The sequence below is a fragment of the Pangasianodon hypophthalmus genome, chromosome 20 (genome assembly GCF_027358585.1).
Source record: "Pangasianodon hypophthalmus isolate fPanHyp1 chromosome 20, fPanHyp1.pri, whole genome shotgun sequence".
Classification (NCBI taxonomy): Eukaryota; Metazoa; Chordata; class Actinopteri; order Siluriformes; family Pangasiidae; genus Pangasianodon; species Pangasianodon hypophthalmus.
The window spans coordinates 13,782,432-13,806,710 of NC_069729.1; the positions used below are offsets into that span (position 1 = coordinate 13,782,432).

The 24,279-nt window shown below is 37.5% G+C and overlaps 2 protein-coding genes across 7 annotated transcripts in view; one reads left to right on the plus strand and one right to left on the minus strand.

Moving 5' to 3' along the window:
• Positions 1 to 2,344: 2,344 nt before the first annotated feature.
• Positions 2,345 to 3,789, minus strand: wu:fb55g09 (uncharacterized). Its single transcript, XM_026932974.3, has one exon. The coding sequence runs from the start codon at positions 3,349 to 3,351 to the stop codon at positions 2,743 to 2,745; it is 609 nt and encodes a 202-aa protein (XP_026788775.1). The 5' UTR covers positions 3,352 to 3,789; the 3' UTR covers positions 2,345 to 2,742.
• Positions 3,790 to 8,635: 4,846 nt separating this feature from the next.
• nisch (nischarin) overlaps positions 8,636 to 24,279 on the plus strand; it is a 30,032-nt gene continuing 14,388 nt past the window's right edge. For 2 of the 6 annotated variants that reach the window (XM_034314228.2, XM_026932644.3), the window contains exons 1-13: positions 8,636 to 8,898; positions 10,428 to 10,511; positions 10,932 to 11,114; positions 15,249 to 15,297; positions 16,445 to 16,608; positions 16,941 to 17,036; positions 17,592 to 17,687; positions 17,786 to 17,938; positions 18,700 to 18,768; positions 18,863 to 19,048; positions 19,147 to 19,275; positions 19,638 to 19,751; positions 22,118 to 22,238. In XM_034314228.2, coding sequence (XP_034170119.1) covers positions 8,818 to 8,898; positions 10,428 to 10,511; positions 10,932 to 11,114; positions 15,249 to 15,297; positions 16,445 to 16,608; positions 16,941 to 17,036; positions 17,592 to 17,687; positions 17,786 to 17,938; positions 18,700 to 18,768; positions 18,863 to 19,048; positions 19,147 to 19,275; positions 19,638 to 19,751; positions 22,118 to 22,238 — 1,525 coding nt within the window. In that variant the 5' untranslated portion in view covers positions 8,636 to 8,817. Of the gene's footprint in view, positions 8,899 to 10,427; positions 10,512 to 10,931; positions 11,115 to 15,248; positions 15,298 to 16,444; positions 16,609 to 16,940; positions 17,037 to 17,591; positions 17,688 to 17,785; positions 17,939 to 18,699; positions 18,769 to 18,862; positions 19,049 to 19,146; positions 19,276 to 19,637; positions 19,752 to 22,117; positions 22,247 to 24,279 lie in introns of those variants that run through there. The other 4 variants (XM_026932646.3, XM_026932645.3, XM_026932641.3 and 1 more) reach the window with 3 other exon arrangements.

The following is a 24,279-nucleotide window of genomic DNA, read 5'->3' on the forward strand; positions in this document are numbered from 1 at the left end:
CACAAGCGGGCAGGATGATCAGAATTTCTATAGAAGCGGGTGGGATTGATCAGAATTTCTTCGGAAGCGGGCGGGATCGATCAGAATATTGTCGGAAATGGGCGGGATCGATCAGAATTTCTACAGAAGTGAGTGGGATCGGTCAGAATTTCTTCGGAAGCGGGCAGGATTGAGCAGAATATCTTCGGAAGCAGGCGGGATTGATCAGAATTTTTTTGGAAGTGGGCGGGATCGAGCAGAATTTCTTCGTAAGTAAGCAGGTGGATTATGTTAACATTGTACTCCCTGAGACTTGGGCAATTCTCACTAAATGATTTATAAGTTATTGAAGCATATGATGTAATGTGAATAAATAAACAACAAGGGGTTGAATAAGAAAAACAATACCATCCTAATAAAAATAAATTCTTTATCTTTACCTAACATGGTGGAAATTGGTGTGGATGCAGGCTCTCGCTATATGGTACACGGGGGCAGTGATGATACTGTGAAGTGTCCATATGAACATTATAGTTAAATATGTGGTGTAGATTGTTTCAGATTATCCCTTAATGCCTACTTACACTGCAAATAAACCCAACATCATAATGATCTAATGATCTCATCTGCTGAGAATAATCACTGCTGATGATGAAACATTCCTGAAACACTGGGTCTGGCTGTCCTTTTCTCCTCTGATTCCTTCATCTACAATTCAATCTTCCAACAAGACTTTGGCTCACAACACATGCTCACGGCATTGAAAAGACCACTACTGATGTCATTCAATCATTTACAAAGAGCTTCACTATGAACTGCTTCCTTTAGTCTCTTCTTGCAGAGTATCTTTGTGACACATCTCACATCTTCCTGCTTATGAAAAAGACAAACCAGTGTCTTTTTTTAAAGCAAAACTATATATTTGAAAAATAAAACAGGCAAATGTACAGGACTATGTTCTGAACATCTTTTAAGGGGGAATAAATGTTCCTGTAAACATTCTCATATAGAAAAATGTTTTTATAAACCGTTTTATGCACAATTTTACCAGCATTTTCTAATGTATATTTTAGTTATGTCTTTATGTTATTGTATTATACTGTAGCCTGTCTAATTTGGTAGCAAGCCATGTTGTAGTGTTGCAGATATAATTCCTATATAGGCCACTGAAGGAGCTAGCAGTTACTAAACCAACTGCAGTATCATGAATCAACGTCTATTTGACGATGATTTGCTTGTCTGTCCTTGAATGACATATTTAACCTTCTAAATTCTTGGTATTGAATGTTATGACAACACACATAAAGAATAGATAGTCTTGCATTATTTTGACGAAATACACAGCTGGGCTGCGTATTTAGCGTCTAACTGCACATGAGAATTGTTGCCTTTGATTAGAGGGCTCATTTGCATATTATCTTTCTGCAATATAAAGTGTTATCAAGGTATTGTAAATATTGCAAATTACTGATGAAACAACATGCAGCCCAAATGCTTAACTACACAGGCTTCACAGTGTTTCCTTTCCTCACTCTGAACAGCTGAAGCCACGTTACACCAGTGTTACCCGTTGTTCTTCATATGGACATAGCACTGCATTGTTAATCAGACTGGGATCGTGATTTTTGGCTCCCGTAAACAGAATCAGTTGCACTATTGGTGAGCCTTCCTAATTTATTGGCCAACACATTGCTTTTATTTAACTTCATCACTTTAACTGTTTGGCTGCAAACTGTGGAGCCTTATTTATACAGAGTCTAACTTAGTTTATAAAACAGTGGTTCTCCAACTAATCCTAGAAATCTTTTATCTAGTAAGGTACATGTAATGAACCTTCAAAGTTTTACTCTGAAAGCAAATTATGGTCCAATGTACCTTAACTCTTTGTTTTAAAGTACACTATATCCACATTTCCACATTTCCTTGTAACTAGAGTGTAGGTTACAATTTAAAATAACTAAAATGAAAAACGTATTTGTTTATAATGTGGCTAATAACTGCAATGCATTATCCTGATCACATTTTTGCCATGCATGCAGCTTTATATAGCACGACCTACACACACGCTGCACTGATTCACTTCTGATCATGATAAATCTTTTGAGCCTAATGAACACCTGTAGATTGTTTTACTAATTTTGGACCATTTTACTGTACTTCCACCTTTACCATTAATCTTCATTGTGATTCCTTGTTTTGCTTTTATATTTTTAAATTTTTCTCATAATTGTTTTATACACAACCTAACTTTTAATCTTTTATGTAAAGCTTATTTAAAATAAGATTTGTTAACTTATTAATTATGCATATAATTATGTGATGCTCTGATTAAAGAAGAGACACAAGTATACTAAATAGACACATATTCCTTAAAAACAACATTTTTATTTCAGTTTACAAAGAGTCACTTAAACAGTAAGATATGGCTGAACCTCAAGAGGCTCCCTACTCCGTAAACAAGTGCACTTCTTTATCCTATTGTAGTGCACTAGATGCCCAATACGGAGTCGCTTAGGGGTTTTAGCAGCTGTGAGGAGGGACTAAGTGATCTCGAATCTGATTGGCTGCTCTGCCACTCCTACTTTACAGCTTGACTTCCGTAACAAAACAATGCACCATTAAAAAAAAAAAAAAAAAAAAAAAAACACAACATGATAGATGAATGCCATTATAACAGAGTTAATAAAAATGTCCTGTTGGTCTGGACGATCTGATGGCCACGAATGATCAGTGCACACCAGGTTATTTACCTGTGGCGAGGGTTTATGTACAAGCCACGGCGTCACAAAACTGTTTAAAGTCCCTCTGCATGAAATCCTCGCTCTGCATCACGTCGTTCTCGGACGGAAAGTACTGCATGCTGTCTTCTCGCTCCAGTTCAGGGAAAGTGAAGAAGTGAAACGTCTCGCTGGTTGTGAACGGGAGCTCGGGGCTGTCTAGCAGCGCGCCCCGGGCGTTCTCCAGCACCCCGAGGTACGAGTCCATGTCTGCGGGGTCTAGTTCGCAGTCGGAGCAGCTGTCCGTGCCCACCGAGTCGGAGCGCATGTGCATGAGCTGGTACTTCTCGTGCATGAGGAACTGGTTGGTGTTGCGCGGCGCGCGCATCCCTGGCGCGCGCCTGCCGCGGACGTTGGCTGGCCGCAGCGACACGGAGACGGCGGACACGCGCCTCGGTCTCGGCGGATTGCGGCGGAACACTAGACGGTGCTCTCTCCTGTCGCTGTGCCACCGCCTTCTTCCGCTTTTGTGCCAGCTGTGCTTGGGTCTCTTCGCCTCCTCATCCTTGAGCTCATGTTTAACCGACAGCTCGTGGCTCTGCACTTCCCTGCGGCACATCATGCCCTTCCCACACATTCTCTCGTCGTATAGCATTAGCTAGTTTCTCTCTCGCGCTCTCTCTCTCTCTCTCCTTCTTCTCCTTCACATCGTCTTCTCGACGAGGAAACAAAGAACAAACTCCGCCGTTTAATGGGGAGGTTTTGCTTATCGCGGGTCTTCACCCTCAGTGTCTCTATATGCTCTACCTTTTTACAATCTTCTCCGTTTTTTTCTTTGTCACTGGCTTTCGCTGGTACATAGCCTGACGCGGTGCCTCTTCGATAGGCAGCTTGACCGAGTCACACCCCTCGACGGTCCGCTTAAGACTTTCTTTTTCGTCGTTACTCGGAGTATATAACTCGTATAATTCTAAATTAAAACGTGGGGAAATGGGCTTGTAGTTTGTTTTGCTTTTTTTTTGTTACAAACAAACTACTTCGCACACCCCACAACCACTTCAGTAAACGTTATCAATGTTCTCAACGGTAAACTGCGCTGCTGCTTATATAGCTTCGGGACGCTGGGCGTGCTCTTGAGTATAAAGGGGTGTTCGCTTATTGTTTGGAATGAAAAAAAACAATTAAGCTAGAAAAAGCTAGTCTAGTACGCAATAGTACAGAAACCTAGCAGTATATAATAATCAGATAAAGAACCAGAAATAAGACATGTTGTCATTTAAGCCAATAGAAACGGAATAATTATACTACAACCCCTCCCATAACTTTGAAATGATGGTTTCTTCCTGGATGTTGTCCTAACAGCTGGTCTAGGATCGGTTTTTGATGTCCCACACAGAATAAAACCACCAGAAAGGGGAACCCCGAACAGATGACAGATCAGTTATTTCATCCTCAAAAGCACAAAGGGCCTACGTGCAAAACTGCATACTAGTGTACTAGCCCAGTACAGAAAACACCTTACTGCCAACCATTTTCATATAGAGGATGGAAGGGGGTTGATGTAGACATGACAAACGACGATAACACAAAACCAACGGCTAAATCCCAAAATGGCGCTTCACAGGATGGAGCACTGTAATTATTTTCCATACTCACTGGAGTGAACCTTTATGATTGAGCCAGTCTTATTTAGTCCATACAATACTTTGGGCTTAAGAGTCACTTGAAAGCCATCTTTCCTGTCCATAACACATGGCCATTTTATTATAAAAAAGTTCTTTCTTCAGATACTTATTCAGATTTTCCTATTTTCATTTATAATCTGTAAACTTAATTCCAGTTGTAGAAGTGTTGAAGACACCATATACTCTGCTGAACATCAAAAAATACCAAAAATACACTACACCTACACTATGCCCTTGTACCTTGAAGCAGTGTGTTTTGGGTGATCTGCCATTTTGACAGCGTTGGTCATCTAATCAGTAGTCAGACTAACTAGTCTCCAAATCTTCATACATACTGAATGTTAATTGTAATGCGAAGCTATTGTGTTATAAACTGCCACAGCAGCACCAATAACAGTGGTAAAAACAAACAAACAAACAAATCAACCAACAAACAAACAAAAACACTGGACTGTCACTTTACCGGTTTCATATGTAGAGGAAAAATTAGGGAGGCTGAGGTAATATTTACTAAGGAAACTGAGGTAATGCTTATTTAATGCTTAAATACACTGCATGCTTTTATGTGTAAGCATATTCTTTTTTAAGTAAGAAATAAAACATGACAGGCGTGTCATTAAAGGAAAACAATCATCGACAGGCTGGTGGGATGCTGTTACCACCCCAAAGTAGACTATGTTATTAATACTAGGATTGTGGGAGTTTAGTATATGTGTGCCAGTAACTAATTATACAATATGTATGGAACAAAACACAACCCTGTCCTGAAATATTTTATTCTTCTTGTACCACAAGAATAAGGGATGGACTTATAGCAGGTAATAGACTTGTAGTGTTTGTATTTATTAATGAACCAGACAATAAAATGAAAAATCAAACACAGGACACACTGTTGGTTGAGTTAGTGAGCTAATATCAACTGGCACTTAGAACTGAGAACTGAAACAGTTGGTGCTTGACTAACAACACATACAGTACATGTTGTTACGTATATATATATATATATATATGTTGTTAGGTATATGTTATATTGTTATATACTTTAAGCGTTAGATCATGGTTTGTGATTTGAAACACAGTTTGGCTTTAACAGAGAGAGGAAATTATCAATGGCTAATCTATGTTGATGCCTGATAGCTTTAGACTACATCCTAGACCATTAAATGCATTCATTTAGTGGTGTCCTAGAACATAACCAGGGGTTAAATAACATTCATATTTTTGGGTAATGTGAAAAGGAAGTGGAGCTGAGCTTCTGCCCAGTAAATAGATGGAAATGTAAATCTCAACTTGACATAATTGTGATAATAACAATGTTATTGTAAAAGAGCTTTACACTTCTTTACAATAAATAAATGAATAGTTAAATGTCATATTTATGTATGTATTGAATGTATTTCTTTAGTTAAGGCAGTTGTTATGGAGGCACTGAGGTGACATGAGTTATATACCCTTGCATTTTAAAATGAGTGAAATGATTAATTAGAGCATTGTGACCACAGGAACCTAACACGGATATACCATTAGTCACCTTGTACAAATTCTCAGAGTGAATAGTAAATAGCCAAATAATTACCAGCCAGTCACGTTACCAGATGCTCCTACAACATGTAAAGTTACACAATTCATGGCCATAACAACATAATAATTTGTGGCTATAAGATTTTTGTTTGTGGCCTCGTGGCCACGCCTTATTAAATATAACCTCCATGTTAACTCAGCAGCTCTGTAGTTAACTGCTGTGTAGGTACAGTATATTTGATCATTAAAGCAAAACATGCTAATTATTCCAGTTGAAAGGCTTCATGGTATCATTTACTTTTGCCAAAAAATCATACAATGTCTTTATAACATTTTGATGTCAAAACTGACAGAGAAGTAAGTCTGATCTTACGTCTTATATTCTGTTCACCCAATGGTAGGCAGTTAAATTTGATTCTTAACACAGAAACAGATATATTAACGTGTGTTAGTCACGTTTTGTGATTAAAGTCAGTACTGAGACCATAAAATGAATGGTGCTGCCCCTACATTGTTGGCACCATTTAAAGAGGTAGAGCTCCTCCACCTCTTAAATCCCAAATGAACCCCTGTGTATGACATTTGGTGCAATTTTGACACTTGGCCAGATATTAATTAATTCTTCTTCAGTAACCGCTTTATCCTGGCCTGGGAACACTGGGTGCAGAATACACTGTGGATGGCACCATGGACACATGCATTTGCACCAAGGGGCAATTTAGAGTAGCTAATCCACATACCAGCATGTTTTTGGGAGATGCAAGGTATCCAAAGAACTTGGAGGAAGCCTTCATAGATATTGGAAGAACACATGAAACACCACATAGACAGTAACCCGAGCTCAGGATCACACCAGGGACCCAGGAGCTGTGAAGCAGCAGCTCTACCCTTGGCGCCACCATGTGGCAGGCTGCTGTTTCCTGTAAAAATGCAATGCCATGCTATGTGTATAATAAATTAACCCACGGAACCCTGGACCCTTCAGTGGTTCCACACTTCTTTCTTTACATACTTTTTTTTTTTAAAAAGTTGCTAAACAATTTCTAACAGTTGGCTGATTTCCTGTAACTGGCCATTTAGCCTTTGTACCTGAAAAACAAAACTTTATTTGTCAAAATTATTTTTCAACACCAGATCAAAGTAAACATTCATTTAACCAATCAAAGATGTGTTAATCCATCTCAGACAACATGCCATATTTGGTGACAATGGCTGCATTTCGTTCCTCAGTGAGTAACAGGGTTGAAAATGGCAGGCATTTTTAGAATTAGCAAATACACAAAATGTCATAAACTAGCATCCACAGTAATGATAGGAGGGCACTGAGGACATTATTTTAGTTTATTTAAAATAATTTACTTTTAGTCTGTAATTTGGGTAACAGGGTTGTACTTTCCACCTCAAAAGTAAATAAAGAAATAAGAAATAAGAAAACTTTTTTTTTTTTTTGTCATGATGTTCAGGAAATATGGATGATGCAACTTCCTGTTGAACATGTGATTTGGTAGGGTTCAGGTTCAGGTAACAGGGTTGAGTGAATGTGGTTGGAACTATAATGAACATTTTTCATAATCTGTAATGGATGAATAATAAATGTAAAATATTATTTATGTCTTTTAAAAAAAATTTCTTACTATTGTTTATTTATTGTACTGAAATTGCTATTGTTTATTACTTATCTATTGTGTCTGCAAACTTAATAAGCTGCTGTACCACTGTATCTGCAAACTTTATTTTTAATGTCTATATATAATTATATGTTTATTAGTTAGTTAGACTATCAGTACTACTGGGAGTTGCAAATTAAAATTCACTGTACTTGTACGATGACAAATATATTCTATTCTATTCTATGCTAACTCACTTTCAGTAACTGCTTTATTCTGGTCAGGGTTGTGGTGGATCCGGAGTCTATCCTGGGAACACTGGGTGTGAGGCAAAAATATACCCTGGATGGGACACCAGTTCATTGCCACCAAGGGGCAATTTATCTTACCCATTCCACTTACTGTCAAGTTTTTGGGATGTGGGAGGAACCCAGAGAATTTGTTAATAAGTTTGGCAACAGTGTTGTGTGTGATGTGGGGGGCCTAGTGGATAGCACTGTTGCCTCACACCTCCAGGGTTGAGGGCTCGATTCCCACCTCTGCCCTGCATTTCAGGGGCTTCCTCCAGGTATGCCGGTTTCCTCTCCCAGTCCAAAGACATGCATTGTAGGCTGATTGGCATTTCCAAATTGTCTGTATTGTGTGAGTGTGTGTGATTGTGCCCTGCAATGGGTTGGCAGCGTGTCCAGGGTGTCCCCCGCCTTGTGCCCCGAGTCTCCTGGGATAGGCTCCAGGTTTCCCTATGAACCAGTGTAGGATAAGATGGATGGATTGATGTATGTATGGGTGGATGGGTGGACGTGTGGATGTATGTATGGGTGGATGGGTGGACGTGTGGATGTGTGGATGTATGGGTGGATGGGTGGATGTATGGGTGGATGGGTGGATGTGTGGATGTATGTATGTATGGGTGGATGGGTGGATGGATGTATGTGTGGATGGATGTATGTATGGGTGGATGGGTGGATGGATGTATGGGTGGATGGATGTATGGATGGGTGGATGTATGTGTGGATGGATGGATGTGTGGATGTACAGTATGTATGTATGGGTGGATGGATGACGCAGACGTTGGTACAGGTCGAGCTGCTACACTCCAGTACATTAGTCGGCGCTGTTGCACCTCATTTTTAGACACTAAACTACAAGAGAAGAGGGAAATGATCTGTTATCTGCTGGAATCACAACAGACCCGCAGGGGAACTGAATGTTTTCTCTGGGTGTCTCGTGCACCATATGTACATTAGCCATGCACTGTCGTCCTGCAGGTTTTGTATAATGGTGTAGTGCAGGTTTAACCTGGTGAACATGGACTGCGCGGCGTTTACGGAGCAAAACACAGAAAGAAGTGTTTGTATCGTTGGATCGGAGCTAGTGGAGAACTACACGGTAAGTTATTTAATATTTAGAAGCATCCTAAATGTAGTTGAATTGTACTTAGTTGCTGCGCTTAGATATACCTTCTGATAATACATTATGAGAATGCATTATTATCCAGCTTATCTTGTGACAGTTATCTTGCTGACCGAATCCTATATGCCTCTCTACTGGACATAGAGTGCACTAGATAGGGTATAGAATCAGTATTTCACTCCCCTTTGTAGTGCACTTATATACTGAGTAAGGAGCTATTTGGGATTGAGCCAGTGTTTACATCAAAATCAGAGAATTTATTGCAAGGACTGCAAGATATTAATTATCAACATTATATTTTATGTAATATGCAGATAAAATGGCGCAGATTATTTAGCTAGCTTGCTAACAAGCCTGGTTATATGTGCTATTAAGTTGACAGCTAGCTTGCAAAACCCTTGAGCTAGCAAGAGAAGCACTACTAAAATATTATATAGCTAGTTATATTCAAATTTTGTTTCCTATCGTTGATATAGGTTCGCTATAATGAAGCAAAATTCTATCTATTTGACGCTAACTTAAAATACACTATGTTACTGGACGTTTTGACACCGCTGTCACTGTCAGGTTTACTAATCAATTTATGCTAGCTATATAGCTAATTACCGTAGCGTTAGCCAGCTAGCTAACGCCAAGTTAGTTAACTTGGTCCGTCTCGCGCTTGCATGCACTATGAGCTAACTCCTGTTGTAATGTAGTTTTTATTATTTTTTGGTAGATTGTGATATTTTACCAGAATAATTTGGAAGAAACGTTGATTTGCGAAAGTGAAAGCAGTATAAATTAGGGGTGTGGGTGTTGAATACATCTTTTAATCTTCTACAGTTTTATAAAACGGTTAACAACGCATTAACCCACCAGTACAAAAAAACACTAGTGACAAATCAACATTAATTCATAATGCCACGTTTTCTTTGTATTACACAAAATGACAAAATATGACAATATCAGAACTTTTTTTTCCTGTGAAAATGAGAAGGGTTTCAAATGTTTCCTTTACACTCTATGTTAAAGTTGAAAGAATTTTCAGAGAAAATTATTATATCTGAATCTTTCAGTTAGCATACCTTAGGTTTCTGAGTGGGGAAAAAAACAAACAAACAGAAATTATCTTTTAAATTTGATATAGAAAACAAAAATCCTGTTTATTTAACGTTATTAATATTTTTTCATGTTTATTTAACATTCATTTATTGCGCCACTATTCATTTATTTGATAGTATTTTTCAGTTAAAACTCTGTGACAACATGGCCTAAATATTACAAGTAAGCACTTATATTTATTAGCAAGCTCAGAAGTTTGTATCCCTGTTGTGATGTTCTAGTTAGGTGGTAAAAATACAGAATAATCAAGTATGTCGCTTCTGCATGCTGATAAAAAGCATTGCTACAACATGATGCTCCCACCACCAGGCTTCACTTTGGGGATGGTGATGTCAGACATGGTATTGAGAAATTGCTAATAAAAAAAAAAAAAATTTTCTTCCTGTTTTTACCCTGTTTAGGTTTATATAATCGAGGTGAAGGTTGGGGATCACCGGTGGACCATAAAGCATCGCTACAGTGACTTCTATGAACTGCATGAAAAGGTAAGTTCAATCACGCATATATATAGTTTATGTTAACTGAGTCCTAATTAACATATTGGATAAAAGTGTATTTATTTGTAATCTTTTGCAGGAGCATTTTGCATTGATACATAAGAATCACTAATGTGAACGCTGATTAATAGGGTTTAAATAGTATAGTTGGCATGACTTACTGCAGTTGTTTTTTTTTTTTTTTTTTTTTTTTACACACTTTGCATTCTCAAGTTTAAATAGCTTAATTATTTCAGTTATACTTACAAACACATGAGTATGAAGGAAACCAGCATTACAGAAACTTGAATGAAAACATTTACAAACAGCTTTACTAAATAATTGATAATTGTGGCCCACTGGCCTTATTCATTTGTTTCATGATGATTTACAGTATTTGAGGTATTGTATGGTTTATATGTTTTTCAGCTTACTTCAGAGAAGAAGATTGACAAACATCTGCTGCCTCCTAAGAAGATAATCGGTAAAAATTCCAAAACCCTTGTGGAAAAGAGGCAGAAGGAGCTGGAGGTGTATCTGCAAACTTTGCTCAACCGATTCCCTGTGGCTGTACCAAAAGTTTTATCCATCTTTCTACACTTCCAGTTCTATGTAAGTATTTCTATGCATCTTTCACAGTGTTTTGTTTTTTTTGGGGGAGGTTTGTCAGCTGTTTATATAAAAAGCGACTGACAAGTGAGTCAAAACATAGAATGATAGTTAACACTGTCTTTGCAAATGTTGTGTGTTATGTTTTGTATTGAAGAAGTGTAACAATAAGGAAAAACTATAGACAAATCTATGTGCTTAAGATGAATAAAATACTTTGGAAAATAAGCAATGATGGGGTGATGTGAGGCCCAATGACTGATCATACTTTTATCCATTTATTGTTACATTTAATGTTATGAAACATCCACAAGACAAGTTAGTTCCTGTTGTAGATTATACAATATGGTATAGCAGCTATAAACAGTTCGGCCTTCAAAGTCCTCTCTTGAAGTTAATGTGGAAAAAAAGGCACCTCAGCTTACTGAGAAAACGGAAAGCACAAAGTCCTCTGAGATGAATCTTAGTTAAGCTTAAAACTATCCTGATTTCTAATAACACTCTGGAGACACTTTGTAAGTAGTAGTACTGATTAGATACCACAGTGACAATGAGCTTTTATATAATTATATAGAAATAATACATTAATTCTTTAATGTTTTTGGATTTTTGGCCTAGAAAATGAGGTTGCTGTTCAGCATCGGTATATTTTATCGCTGTTGACACTTTAACATCGTCGGTGACAGTTCTGCACATTTTAGTACTTTTGACCTGTGGACACATTGACAGATGCAGCATTCCTCGCTGCTCAGCATTTCCAACACAGGCCAAACTCCACATTCACTAACCTAATGTGAGGAGTAGAAGTAGAAAGACTGAAGTGATAGCCAGACTGTGGAATTACTTTTTTTGACCAAAATATATATATTTTTTTGTCAAAAGGATTTCAAATGCACTTTCTAAATTTATTTGAACCATTTCTTTTTTTTCTTTCTCTTTTTTGGAAATACCAAATGCTAAAAAACAAATTTCTACAAACACTTGTGTAATATTAAATGTGTTCTTAATATTAAAAGTGAGTACAAATACACAAAACTATATAATGTTAAAATATTTGTTGTTTTCATTTATACATTACTGAAGAAAGTTAAGCATTATAGATGTGAGATGTGTGAAACTGTCCTTTCCAGACTGTAGAGATCACATGGCTCATGTGGTAACCTGTGATATGAAAGTGAAATAGGAATAAAGAAGAAACTAAAGCTTTATTCAGGCAGGATTTCCATGGGGGTCTGAGATAATTTCACTGCATGCAGGTGCTTCTGAATGATTTTATTTCTGTCTGGGTTTTCTGTCAGTGTTTTTCTTCCTTCTCCCCTGAGAAAATGATGATTCAAATTACTTAACTTTTTTTTTGTTTTGTTTTAAAAAATGACAAACTCTGCAGTGGTTTGATAATTTTAGTCCTGTCCCCCACTGTGTAAATCACACCTGTGATTTTGCACCTCTGTGTATTTAGTCGGCTAGCGTGTACCCTTAGTAAACACTTTGTGAATCATGAAATCAGACGAGTATGATCCTACAGGCTGATTAACAACAAACTTGTTGTTAATTTATACTCCTAATGTCTTTTGACTTTGTCCTTATAAATATGAACAAAAAAGTATATGTTCATAAGCATAAACAAAGCTATATTTTAAAAACCAAATTGTTAGGGGGAAAAAAGAATTCTGACGCCACAAATAACCAACATTAGAACTTTGTTGCAAAGCTATTGTTGTCAATTACAGCTTTGAGAAGTTTATGGTAAGAAGTAATTCACTTTTTGCAGCACTGTGGTTCAATTCTGGCCCATCCCTCTGGGCAAATTGTCATCAATTCCCCAAGACTCTGATGGTCCCCCTAATGAACTTGCAGTTTCAAAATCCTCTATAAATTTTCTGTGTGATTCAAGTCAGGGGATTGACTGGGCCATGCAAGGCCTTCTTGAGTTATTCTGGCTGTATGCTTGGGGTCACTGTCTTGTTGAAATATCCATCTTCGCCCCAGATTCAGTTTCTTGGCTGATGAGATTAAATTCTCCTCTAACATGTTCCAGTACATCGCCCCATTCATGTTTCCTTCGGTGATGTGTAATGCATCGTGATGCTCCCACCTCCACACTTCACTGTGTGTATGATGTTCTTGACATCATACATACAACCCTTCTTTCTCTAAATATGACGAGCTGAGTTATTGAAACGAGTTCTATAATTCTTTCTTCTGACTAGAGTATATTGTTCCAAGTTTCGTATATAATTAGTATGTAAGAGTTCCAAAATAGTTCTGATATATCTAAATGCTATTAGACATGAATCGCTGTTTTTTAAATTAAGGTTTTTTTTAAGCAGAGGAGTTTTGCGTGTGTGAGGTGTATGAATTGAGATGACTGCAGTGCAGCTCAGTGCTTATTGTTCTGTGCATAACTGTTGTTCCTGCTGCTTTCAGTTCTTCCTGCAACTCCTTCTGAGTGACTGCTGGCTTCCCTCTTATCTTCCTTGTCATTAGTCTGAGAACAAATCCTTGCATGACGTACCTGTCCAGGGATGATTAGTTGTGGTTCATCGAGCTTCCCACCTGCATATTAACAAACCAATTGTACTGAGAGGGATGTTTAAGGTCTTTGCTATGGCTCTGTAGTTTTTTCCATTTGAGTGTTGTTTAATATGTTGTCCCTGAGAACTTTAGGAAGTTCTTCACCTTTTTCTTCACCTTCACCATGATTGCTACTTGTTGCATGAAATCTGCATAACTGTTTGTCAATATTAAAAATGATTGCATATGATTTTAGAGTGAAATAAGAAATCCCTCCAGCCCGACTCCAGCCTTAGCCTTACTCATGACATTCAGAAAAAGAATCCAGCTCTGTTGATCCCTCCATTCTGTGTGGGTGAGGCCCCCTCTCCATCTGACATGTAAATGATACCATTATCTTAAAAATCCATTAGAGCAGTTAAATACAGACCCAAGTGGGAAAGATTGCTCACATCTTTTATATTTCAGATGTGCTCACATTTTTTTACATCTTGTCATTTTAAAAAAAAAATAATTTCCATGGAACTGTTTCTTACCAATTTTTCCAGGAGATCCATTTATTTCTGAGAAACTGGCCCGTAGTTAAATGTTAATGATAGTAACTAGCTACATGTAAAGTAGCATACAGTCTTTAGTTGGTTGTGAATCTAATCACAATCTAATCATGAAACTACACATTAATATATGTGAAATTTCACTATTTTAGGAAAAATTGTGTATTTATTGACATTAGTAAAACAAAACTGCCGGTAACAATGCTTCTTCTCTCACACTTACCCAGTCTATTAATCAGTGACCACTGAAAGACTTTTCTTAGAAAGAAGCATGTGACCTGGACTCTGTGTAATAGTGTGTGATAAAGGAGTGCATTAAAGGTGCAATAGTTGACATTTTTATTTCTTGCGTGTAAAAATAGCCTGGAAGACATGTTAAAAAAGAAAACATGATTTAAAAAAAAAACAAAACAAAAACAGTGGTTTAAGTCATGGCCTTAGCAAAAGTGTATTATGTCTCTGAGCTTGGATGCGCCTGCTGTCAGATGATCCACGATCCCTTATAACACATCTACATAGACCAAACCACCTGTTAATCTGAATGCTGGTAATCAGGGCACTTGTAATGATTGTAATGAGTTTATGATGTAGATGGAAGGAACTTTCACGTGCTACCAATGCTAAACATTTTACACTTCTATTCTGAGTGCATCTGTTTAACACTCTGCTTTTTTCCACTCACAGCTCACACTGTTTGGAAGCTGTGAAATATTGACTCAAAACTTTTCCCATCATTACCTGATGCTAGAGAATGATCTGGTTGCATTATTATTATTATTATTATTATTATTATTATTTCAGAGCCTGTTTCAACAGCATGTAAAGCCCTGTACTGTGATAACATATTGTTGTCACTATGGTTAACGTTCTGTAATATGAAATTAATCAGACATCATAAATCAATATCATTGCAACCCAGGCGCTTTCCACATAACATCTTTCACACCTGAAAAAACTCCCAATATTTTAATAAATTGACAAGATCAGCAAATCACTCAAATATATAATGTGGCTTTATAAAGATTTTATATAACAACTAACAACAAGTGATTGCTTTCCTTGTTTTCAGGAAATCAATGGCATCGCTGCTACCCTGGCAGAAGATCTGTTCAACAGAGGTATGGCTTTATACTCAAATATTTTGTCAACTATAAGATGCTTTCTGGAAGGTCAAAGAGGCTTTTTTTTTCGTCAGATCTTTCTGGACAGAGACAGGCTTCAGATCGACCTGTTTCTTCTTTCACAGCACTGTACTGTCAGTCAGTTCTGATTGAAACCCCTGTCCTGAAACTTCCACTCAGTTCCAGGAATGAGAAATCATTGATTAAAATCACGTTACTCAGACATAATTGTGTGGCAGCCTGAGAAAACCCTTCACATGGTCAAACTGAGATATTTTCTACTCTATGTAGTCTGGAAAACTACATGTTCCCAAACTGAAATATGTATCTCAATCAAAAGTATTTCAAAATCTGATTACTGCCAAAAGTGAAAACTGAATAAAATTGCATTTAAAGATTCATAAAATGGCAAAGGACATTTTGACAGCTGGGATCTGATTACAAACTGAACTGATTTAGCTTATGTCCGATTTGCTATGGTGAGTAACTATCCAACAGCTTGATCAAAGCCCGACATTCACTGTGAGGAAATCTCACTTAGTTAGCAGCATTTTAGACATCTTTAGGCAGACTAACTGCATTTACCGCTGTGTTTATTTATTTATTTATTTTTTAAATATATTAATTATTTTTTTTGAAAGTTGAGTCTTCCACACAGACATTTGTCAGGTTTTCCCAGACTACCACACAATTAAAAAAAAAAAAAAAACAACAACCAGTAATTCAGGTGAAATCATACAATTCCATAGTTATCAAGCACAAAAATGAAAGCGGTTTACATGGTAAGCAGAAATCCCAAAATCTATTCAGACATGTATGAACCACTGTCTATGGTCCGTCTGCCATGTAGCTTCACTGTCTTTGGTGCATGAAGTCATAAAACATAAAGTCTGCATGATTCAACAGTTATTACGCTTGTGAACAGAAACACGATTAATGCAACTCGCACAAAGAAGCAAACTTTATCTATTGTATAGTACTGTGTACATCCTTTATACTAAATGTACAGCAGTATCCTATATTTCACTTGCAAAGGAAGACTGACTAAGATCCAAGTATAGTGAATTTACATAATCTAAGAAATATTGTAACATAGCGATCTGTCTTTTTTTGTCATTATTGATCACAAATCCTCTTTCCTCAGGTGAGCAGTTGTTAGTTGCCGGTGAGGTTTTCCTCCTGAGGCCGCTGCAGCTCTATGCCATCACACAACAGCTGAAGCTGGCCAAACCCACCTGTGCCAATGGAGATGCCAAGGCAGATCTTGGCCACATACTGGACTTTGCCTGCAGACTCAAATATCTCAAGGTGCACAAAGACTTGCTTTGCCAGTTGTGAGGTTATTGCTGATTCCATGCATCATTCATTATATTTAATACATTTTATATAGAGAAGTTTTACAGGCTTCTTTTTGTTGTCCATTGGTAGAAGTGATATCCATTGTTATCTTTTTAAGTAGGAATCCATTCTCCATTATTTGCTTCCATTTATCACTTGAATCCCACACCCATACAGGCACATGTTTGATTTAGCGCCACGTTGGCCTGGCCAGGGAAAGACAGCCGTTAGATACAGATATGATGAATGACCAGTTAAATGGACTGGTATTAACATTATCTATGTTGTTTGTGTATGCACAGATCCCTGGGACGATAGGAGTTGTGGGCACCAGCAATATTGAGGAACACAGGCTACCATTTGACCTTTCTGTCTTTAAATCAGTGCTCCAGATTGAGGTAAGAGACATATTTTCTTTGTGGCAAGTGATGTTGTTAATCCTCGAATCTTTTGGCATATTGATTTGAGCAGGAAGTGTTCTCTGCAGTCTGACCAGCAAGAAAAAAGTCATTTTTCCAATCATTCATTCCAGTTCAAACCAGATTTCTGTGTGGATTACAATCTGATTAAAACAATATTTCTGGATGTTTAATATCTTTTTTTTTTTAAAATTTTTAAAAATTTTTTTTTTTTTTGGTGATTTTAAGCTATAACTCAGATACGTCTTATACATTTAAACCTTTAGACCTTTAGTTTTTCCTACAGGAACACATAATGCTAAAGCAGGTATTAAAGTTAGCAGTTAGCTTGTCCATATTCTTAATGATTTGTTTAGAAGGCAGAAATCTAATTCCGCAAGCTAAAAAGCTAAACCACACTATATGTTAATTAAGAAATCACTCCTAGAAATTAATTGGTATGTTTAATACATGTGTATAAAGTTAAATCCTAACAGTGTGTTCCTAAACGCCTTTAACTGGGGATGTTTTTTTTTTTTTTCTTTTCTTTTTCAGATAAATGACTGCAGCTCAGGACAGATAAGGGGACTTCCTGCATTAAAGCCCACTCTGGCTACACTCAGTATTCATCGTTCAGCTGCGTCCATGAAGGTTTTTTTTTTTATCTGCTCTGAGTAAACCACTTAAACCAATTTAACACTCCAGCTGCTGTATTGATCCTGAACTGGGTTGGGTGGCTTTTTCTGTAGGAAATTTTAGTTCCCGAAGCTGCTGAATTTGCCCAGTGGGAGCCTGAAGGCGTGGACATTGACTGTACAGTGACAGCAATCATTCCAACCTGGAAGATACTGACCACCCTGGACATGAGCCACAATAACATCTGCTGCATCGACGAGTCTGTGGTGAGGCAAAATTGCTTTAAATTCTGTAACTGCTAGGGATTTCTTTCTCTTCTGCTGAAACCATATGATCATATCGACAGGTGATTGATCCATTTTATAATTGTTGGCTGATATAAAGCAGCCAATGATTCAATACACACAATACAAGAAAACAGTTTGGTTTTGATCCTGTTATTTTGTTTTGCACCATTGATGCCTCCTTTGCTAAGATTGACATTGACAGAGGCCACACCTCCTTTACTAGGACTGATGAGCACATAGACCATGCCTCCTTTACTAGGACTGAGGAGCACATAGACCATGCCTCCTTTACTAGGACTGAGGAGCACATAGACCACGCCTCCTTCACTGTGACTGATGAGCACATAGACCACGCCTCCTTTACTAAGACTGATGAGCACATAGACCACGCCTCCTTCACTGTGACTGAGGAGCACATAGGCCATGCCTCCTTTACTAAGACTGAGGAGCACATAGACCACGCCTCCTTCACTGTGACTGATGAGCACACATGCCACACCTCCTTCACTGTGACTTATGAGCACATAGACCACACCTCTTTTACCAGGATTGACGAGCACACATGTCACGCCTTCTTCACTGTGACTGATGAGCACATACACCACGCCTTCTTCACTGAGTCTAACAGGCACAGAGGCCACGCCTCTTTTACTGGGCCTGACAAGCACAGAGGCCACACCTTTTCTGCTGGTAATGACGATGAGGCTCATCTTTTAAAAATCTTGTCTTTGTCATTTTAGAAATTGATTCCTGCAGTTGAATTCCTTGATCTTGGACACAATTTCCTGTCATTGGTGGAAAATCTCCAGGTAAGCTGATTAAGAATAATTGTAATGTTGATTTTCTTCATAATACTGAACTACTTTTGTCAAACTCTCACTGGTGTTTGTCATATATTTGCAGTATCTATACAACCTAGTGCACTTGGACCTGTCCTATAACAAGCTCACAGTCCTCGAGGGTGTTCACACTAAACTGGGCAACATCAAGACTCTGAATTTGGCGGGGAATCAGCTTGAAACTCTTTCTGGTCTCAGTAAACTTTACTCTCTTGTGAACCTGGACTTGAGCAGTAACAGATTAGCACAGGTACTGAGTAATTCATTGTTTACCACAGATGGCTGAGATGCATTTTGCAGAAATAATGTTTAATATGATTTACCTGTTAAAATCATTATTTTCTGCAGTTGGATGAAATAAAGTACATTGGAATGTTGCCCTGTTTGGAAAAACTTTCCCTTGCTGACAACCCCATGTGCATCATTCCTGACTACAGAACTAAAGTTTTGGCACAGTTCTGTGACAGAGCATCAGAGGTATGGCTTACTTACTATGGCTTTATTCATGAGAAATGTAGGCGTACTTTTTAAAATCATTTTTCAAAATTCCATTACTGATATAGAAATGTTTCATCATAAAATGAAAGTGATGTCAGAACAACTTTGTGTTGATTTGACCTTCTCCCTAAGTGGACAAGTGGACCCAAACAGCAGCAGCAAAATAACACATAACATAACAGAATAACTGTTTTTTTTTTTTTCTTTTGCGTTGTCTCCCATCTGTAGTATAAGCGAAGTAGTATAGTGAGGTTGTCATTACCTGTTTACTTTACGTTTGAAAATTAATTTTAAGGAGCATTATAGTGATGAAGTAGATGAATATCTGTGTGTTTTTGAAGGTTTGCTTAGACGGCACAGTAACCACTGAGAAGGAGCTGGATACTGTCGAAGTGCTGAAAGCCATTCAGAAAGCCAAAGAAGCGAAAGACAGAATGGCAAACACTGAAAAAAAGGTAAGGGCTATTTTCACGTCATACTCTTTGTTGCTTTAATAGAGAAAATCACAGTTTTTCAGACAATGTTCCTCTGGTGAGCAAGCTTGGTATCTGCTTCCTCTTGTAGGTCATTAATGACCTAAACATGACCCTGTATTTCCTCTTTCAAAACTCTACTGCCCAATCTGTTTTCAGCCTTCCTAAGTTCTCTCACACCACCCTATTGCTACGCTTCCTCCACTGGCTTCCTGTAGCTACCTGCATCAGATGCTTGGCTACAAAGCCAAAAACAGACCAGCACCCACCTACCTTAAAGCACTTATCACACCCAACACTGCACCACGCTCCCTCCGATCCTCTGCTCGACTGGTCCCACCATCTCTCAGGGTACAAAGAAGGCATCAAGACTCTTCTCTGTTCTGGCACCTAGGTGGTAGAATGAACTTCCCCTAGATGTCTGAATAGCTGAGTCATTGGCAGTCTTCAAACGACGACCTAATGACCTACCTCTTCATGAAGTACTTACGTTAGCACTTTATTTAAAAAAAAAATGTAGTCTGTGTGCTTTTCTTACTATATTATTACTTCAGCAGAGTTTTTTAGACTGATAGTATCCTTAGTCCATGACCTAGTGAACCAGTATCAGGATGTATATATTGATAGAGAATTCAAAGCACTTCTGTAAATTGCACTGGATAAGGGCATCTGCCAAATGGCAATGTAAATGTAAATATAATCTGTAACCCAATTACATTATGTTGTCCTCAAAAAGTCATGTTTATGCTCTTCAATTTATTGTAGATGCATTGAACTGTAAATGTGTTCTCTAAAACTAGTCTACTACTACTTTAACCATAGTTTAATCTTATCAAAAAATGTCTTACCATTTTCCTATCTCAAAATAATCTTATCTAAAAATGTTAATAAGAATTTGCATCCACAGAACAACCACAGATTTTTGTATCAGGAATCTGAAAAGGGTGAGATTTATATGCAGACCAGCATTGTATTTAATCCACACAGCTAGAAGAGAATTGGTTTGACAGTATATTTATAATGAACATAATGTTGTTATATAGAGTAAAACAGTAGTTAGCTTTAGTAAATAAAATGTAGCTTTACTAACCACCCAGAACCCTGTCAGTGAAAAGGAAATCAAAATGTACCATTCACTGCAGAAGGATTCACCCCATGTCATGAATCTGTGCAAATTATCACATAATATTGAAGGAATCAACATAGTTTACAGAAGTATTTACAAATAAATGTATAAAATTTGTGATTGTGCTAGTATTCACCCCCATTACTATGAAACCCCTAAATAAGTTCTAGTGCAACCAGTTACCAAGTCACATAATTATTTAAATGGTGTTCACCTCTGTGCAATTAGTGTCAATATTAATTAATTAGTGAACAATATTAATAAACTTGAATATCTATTAGGCTTGTGCAGTACTGATTTGTGAGTTTTGCTTGAGATTTTTCCATTTTAACATAAATTATGTAATAGTCCAGAACAAATAACCTTTCACCATTTCAGTTTAAACAAAGATAACTGATGTTAACTATGTACTTGTCTAATCTTAGTGAAGTCGAACATACTGTATATTGATAGATTTTATTTCACATTGATGGAATTAAAATATTCTCCATTTAGCTTAACAGAAAACGAAGACACCACGTGAGTCCAGAGTACGTGAGACAGTGAGAAGGAGGCGGGACTTCCATGTGGCGTCAGTTTAGATTGGAGAGTTCAAATCTTAAAATGTTTTTAAGTCATAACTCTGCTATCAGCATTCTCAGATTTTAAATTGCAGAGCGTAAAGGTTGGCAGGTGTAGTAACACAATATAATGGAAATAAACGTCAGTGGATATTGTGGCAGTGTAATATGATGTAGGGATGATAGAATTGTTATATAGCACAAGCCTAATACCTAGATACTGTATGTTTATACTAATGTACAGAAATGAAAATTCATGTTTGAACCCAAACCTAAACTTAATGAAGCACTAAGTCCAATACTGAACACCAAATCCCAGCTACGTTGCATCCTAATAATATTGTTGTAACTGAACTTGTTCAGAAACTGTTGCTCTGACTGCTAACAGCAGCATTGTGCTCCGTTTGTATAGAGATAGACAACAGAGCGGTGCATGAAAACAGCTTAGATTTTATACATAGCTGTGTTTTTCTTTGAATGTACATACTGACTGGCACTAAATAGAAGTGTTACCTGATTATGGAGATATTTCACATAAATCACAATGTTATGGAAACAATTAATTGATATAATGTGATTCATTGTAGCTACATATGTAGTGCAAGTTTAAACCAGTATATCTGACTGTTCCTAAAAGCGGTGTGTTTTGTTCTCTTGGTCAGATTAGTGATGTCCCCAGACAGACTGATGCAGGGCTGAATCCCTCATCCTCCAGCTCCGTCGCTGCTCCGCAGTCTTCTTCTTCTTCTTCTTCTCCGCTTCACTGTGCCAGCTCCAGCCAAGGTAATCATGTATGTATCAGCACAGCATGAAGGGACTCATTTTACATCAAGGTTACTTAACCACTTGACCTAGAGGCTAATGTCATTATTTAGACATTAGAATGTCTAAAATTAAAATTAAAGAAATTATTGCTTTAATGTGAAGAGACAGAGTTTTATAAGACCCCATATGACCTCATATAAGGTACCAAATGCCGTGATTAAATGTCAAATCACCTGAAGAAAGAAGCCACCGTGTACGAACATGTAAAATGGCATCAAAGGTGCTATTTAATGTCTAATCACATCTCTTTTTTTCATTGTCGGTCTGTTGCATTTTGCTTCAATGGGATGAATAATTTTTCTTCAAGAAGTTGCTTCAAGTGCCATAAAGGGTCTGGTTTCTAAGTGTGCCTTGAGTTGCATAACATTGTGGTTTACAGTTCGTTGCACATCTTTTGGTAACCTTGGTGACAGTGGTCAAAGTGCTAAAGAGCTAGGGCGTTCATATCAGATCACAGCAGCTTGGCAGCCTTTTTCAAATGCTATAGCTGCTACTCAAGAACATAGAAGGATGATGGCGATTCTTTTTGAAGCATTTGTAAAACAAAAATCTAAACTTTTTATGTTTAACATTACTGCACATTTGGAACAGACTGTTCCAAACAGACAAAACTGATACTCTTGTATTCAGGGCTTTTCCTGTATTTCCCTGGGCAGCAGTAGGGACTGATATCTTGTCACTGCTCAGGTTTTGTTTGTGGCCCTCTTCTGGCTTGATATGGTATTGCAGCTTAAATTCAAGCTTCGAAGGGCTGCACAACATGGATGCAGATATCATATAATAGAGTATTATGCTTCATTGTGATTGCAGTATGCATTGCAGTAGATTAAAACTAAATGTTGACGATGTGATGTGTCACAGTTAACTGGCCTGCATTAATTAATTATTCTATTTTTTTGGATTACACCAGTGACATGTTTGATGAACACACCCAAGGAAAATTTGTAAGCACTGAGAGACAGTTGTGGTTTGTTTGAAGGCTCCTTTGTGTAGTGAAGGTGTCTGTGATGTCTGTGTTGCAAAAGGCTAAGACTGCACTAAAGAATAGGAAACCATATATGTAGCGTAGCTTTGCATATGCATGCAGAAGACTAAAAATAAGTGGAGTTCTTATACCTATCATTTTTAGTTTAATAAGATTCATATGCCAATTTTGTTTTGTTTTATTTCAACTTCCATGATTGTTTTGTATATTTCTGACCTGGAAGCTTTGTCCAAATCATTATATTCGGCAGAATTCAAATCAGTTTTATTTGTGTAGCACTTTTAACGATAGACATTGTAAAAAAACAGCTTCACAGAAATACGGATGTAGGTTTCGTTTCCTAATGAGCAAGCTAGTAGTGACAGTGGCAAACAAAAACTCCCTGAAATAACATGAGCAAGAAAACCTTAAGAGGAGCCAGACTCAGAAGTGAACCTGTCCTCTTCTGGGTGACACGGAATAGTGGGATTATAAATCATTAGATAAGGAATGAAACAAGATAGATAGCACTGTTTAGGAAAATAATCAGCAATTATAATACATGTCTCCTCACTGGAGCCTTGTGTGACATAATGATATAACATGATGTCCAGTGATGTTTACTTTTCTTACATTACCAGACACATTTTGCATGAAGCTCCGCAAATTTCACACTGAAGTACACTCGTATGAGTTATCGCTCAAAAATATACCTTTTTCTCCCCAATAAAAAGGAGATGAGACAATCGACATATGAATCTGGAATGATTTGCTCAGGTGTTTTGAACTTGGGTGTTTTGATATTAACTGGCACAACCTGGAAGCCCCGCCCCCTTCCCCCATCTCACTTGCTCTTGACTGGGTGCCATCATTTTCTGTCGTGGTAAATGGAGAATGTTTTGAGTCCATTAATGTGAAATAAATTCAATGTATGTTCAACTTATCTAACATTAGACCTAGTTAACTATGTAGAAATACATAGTTAATATCACTTAATTATATTTATTAGGGAGGCCACTGAAACATTTTTCAAAG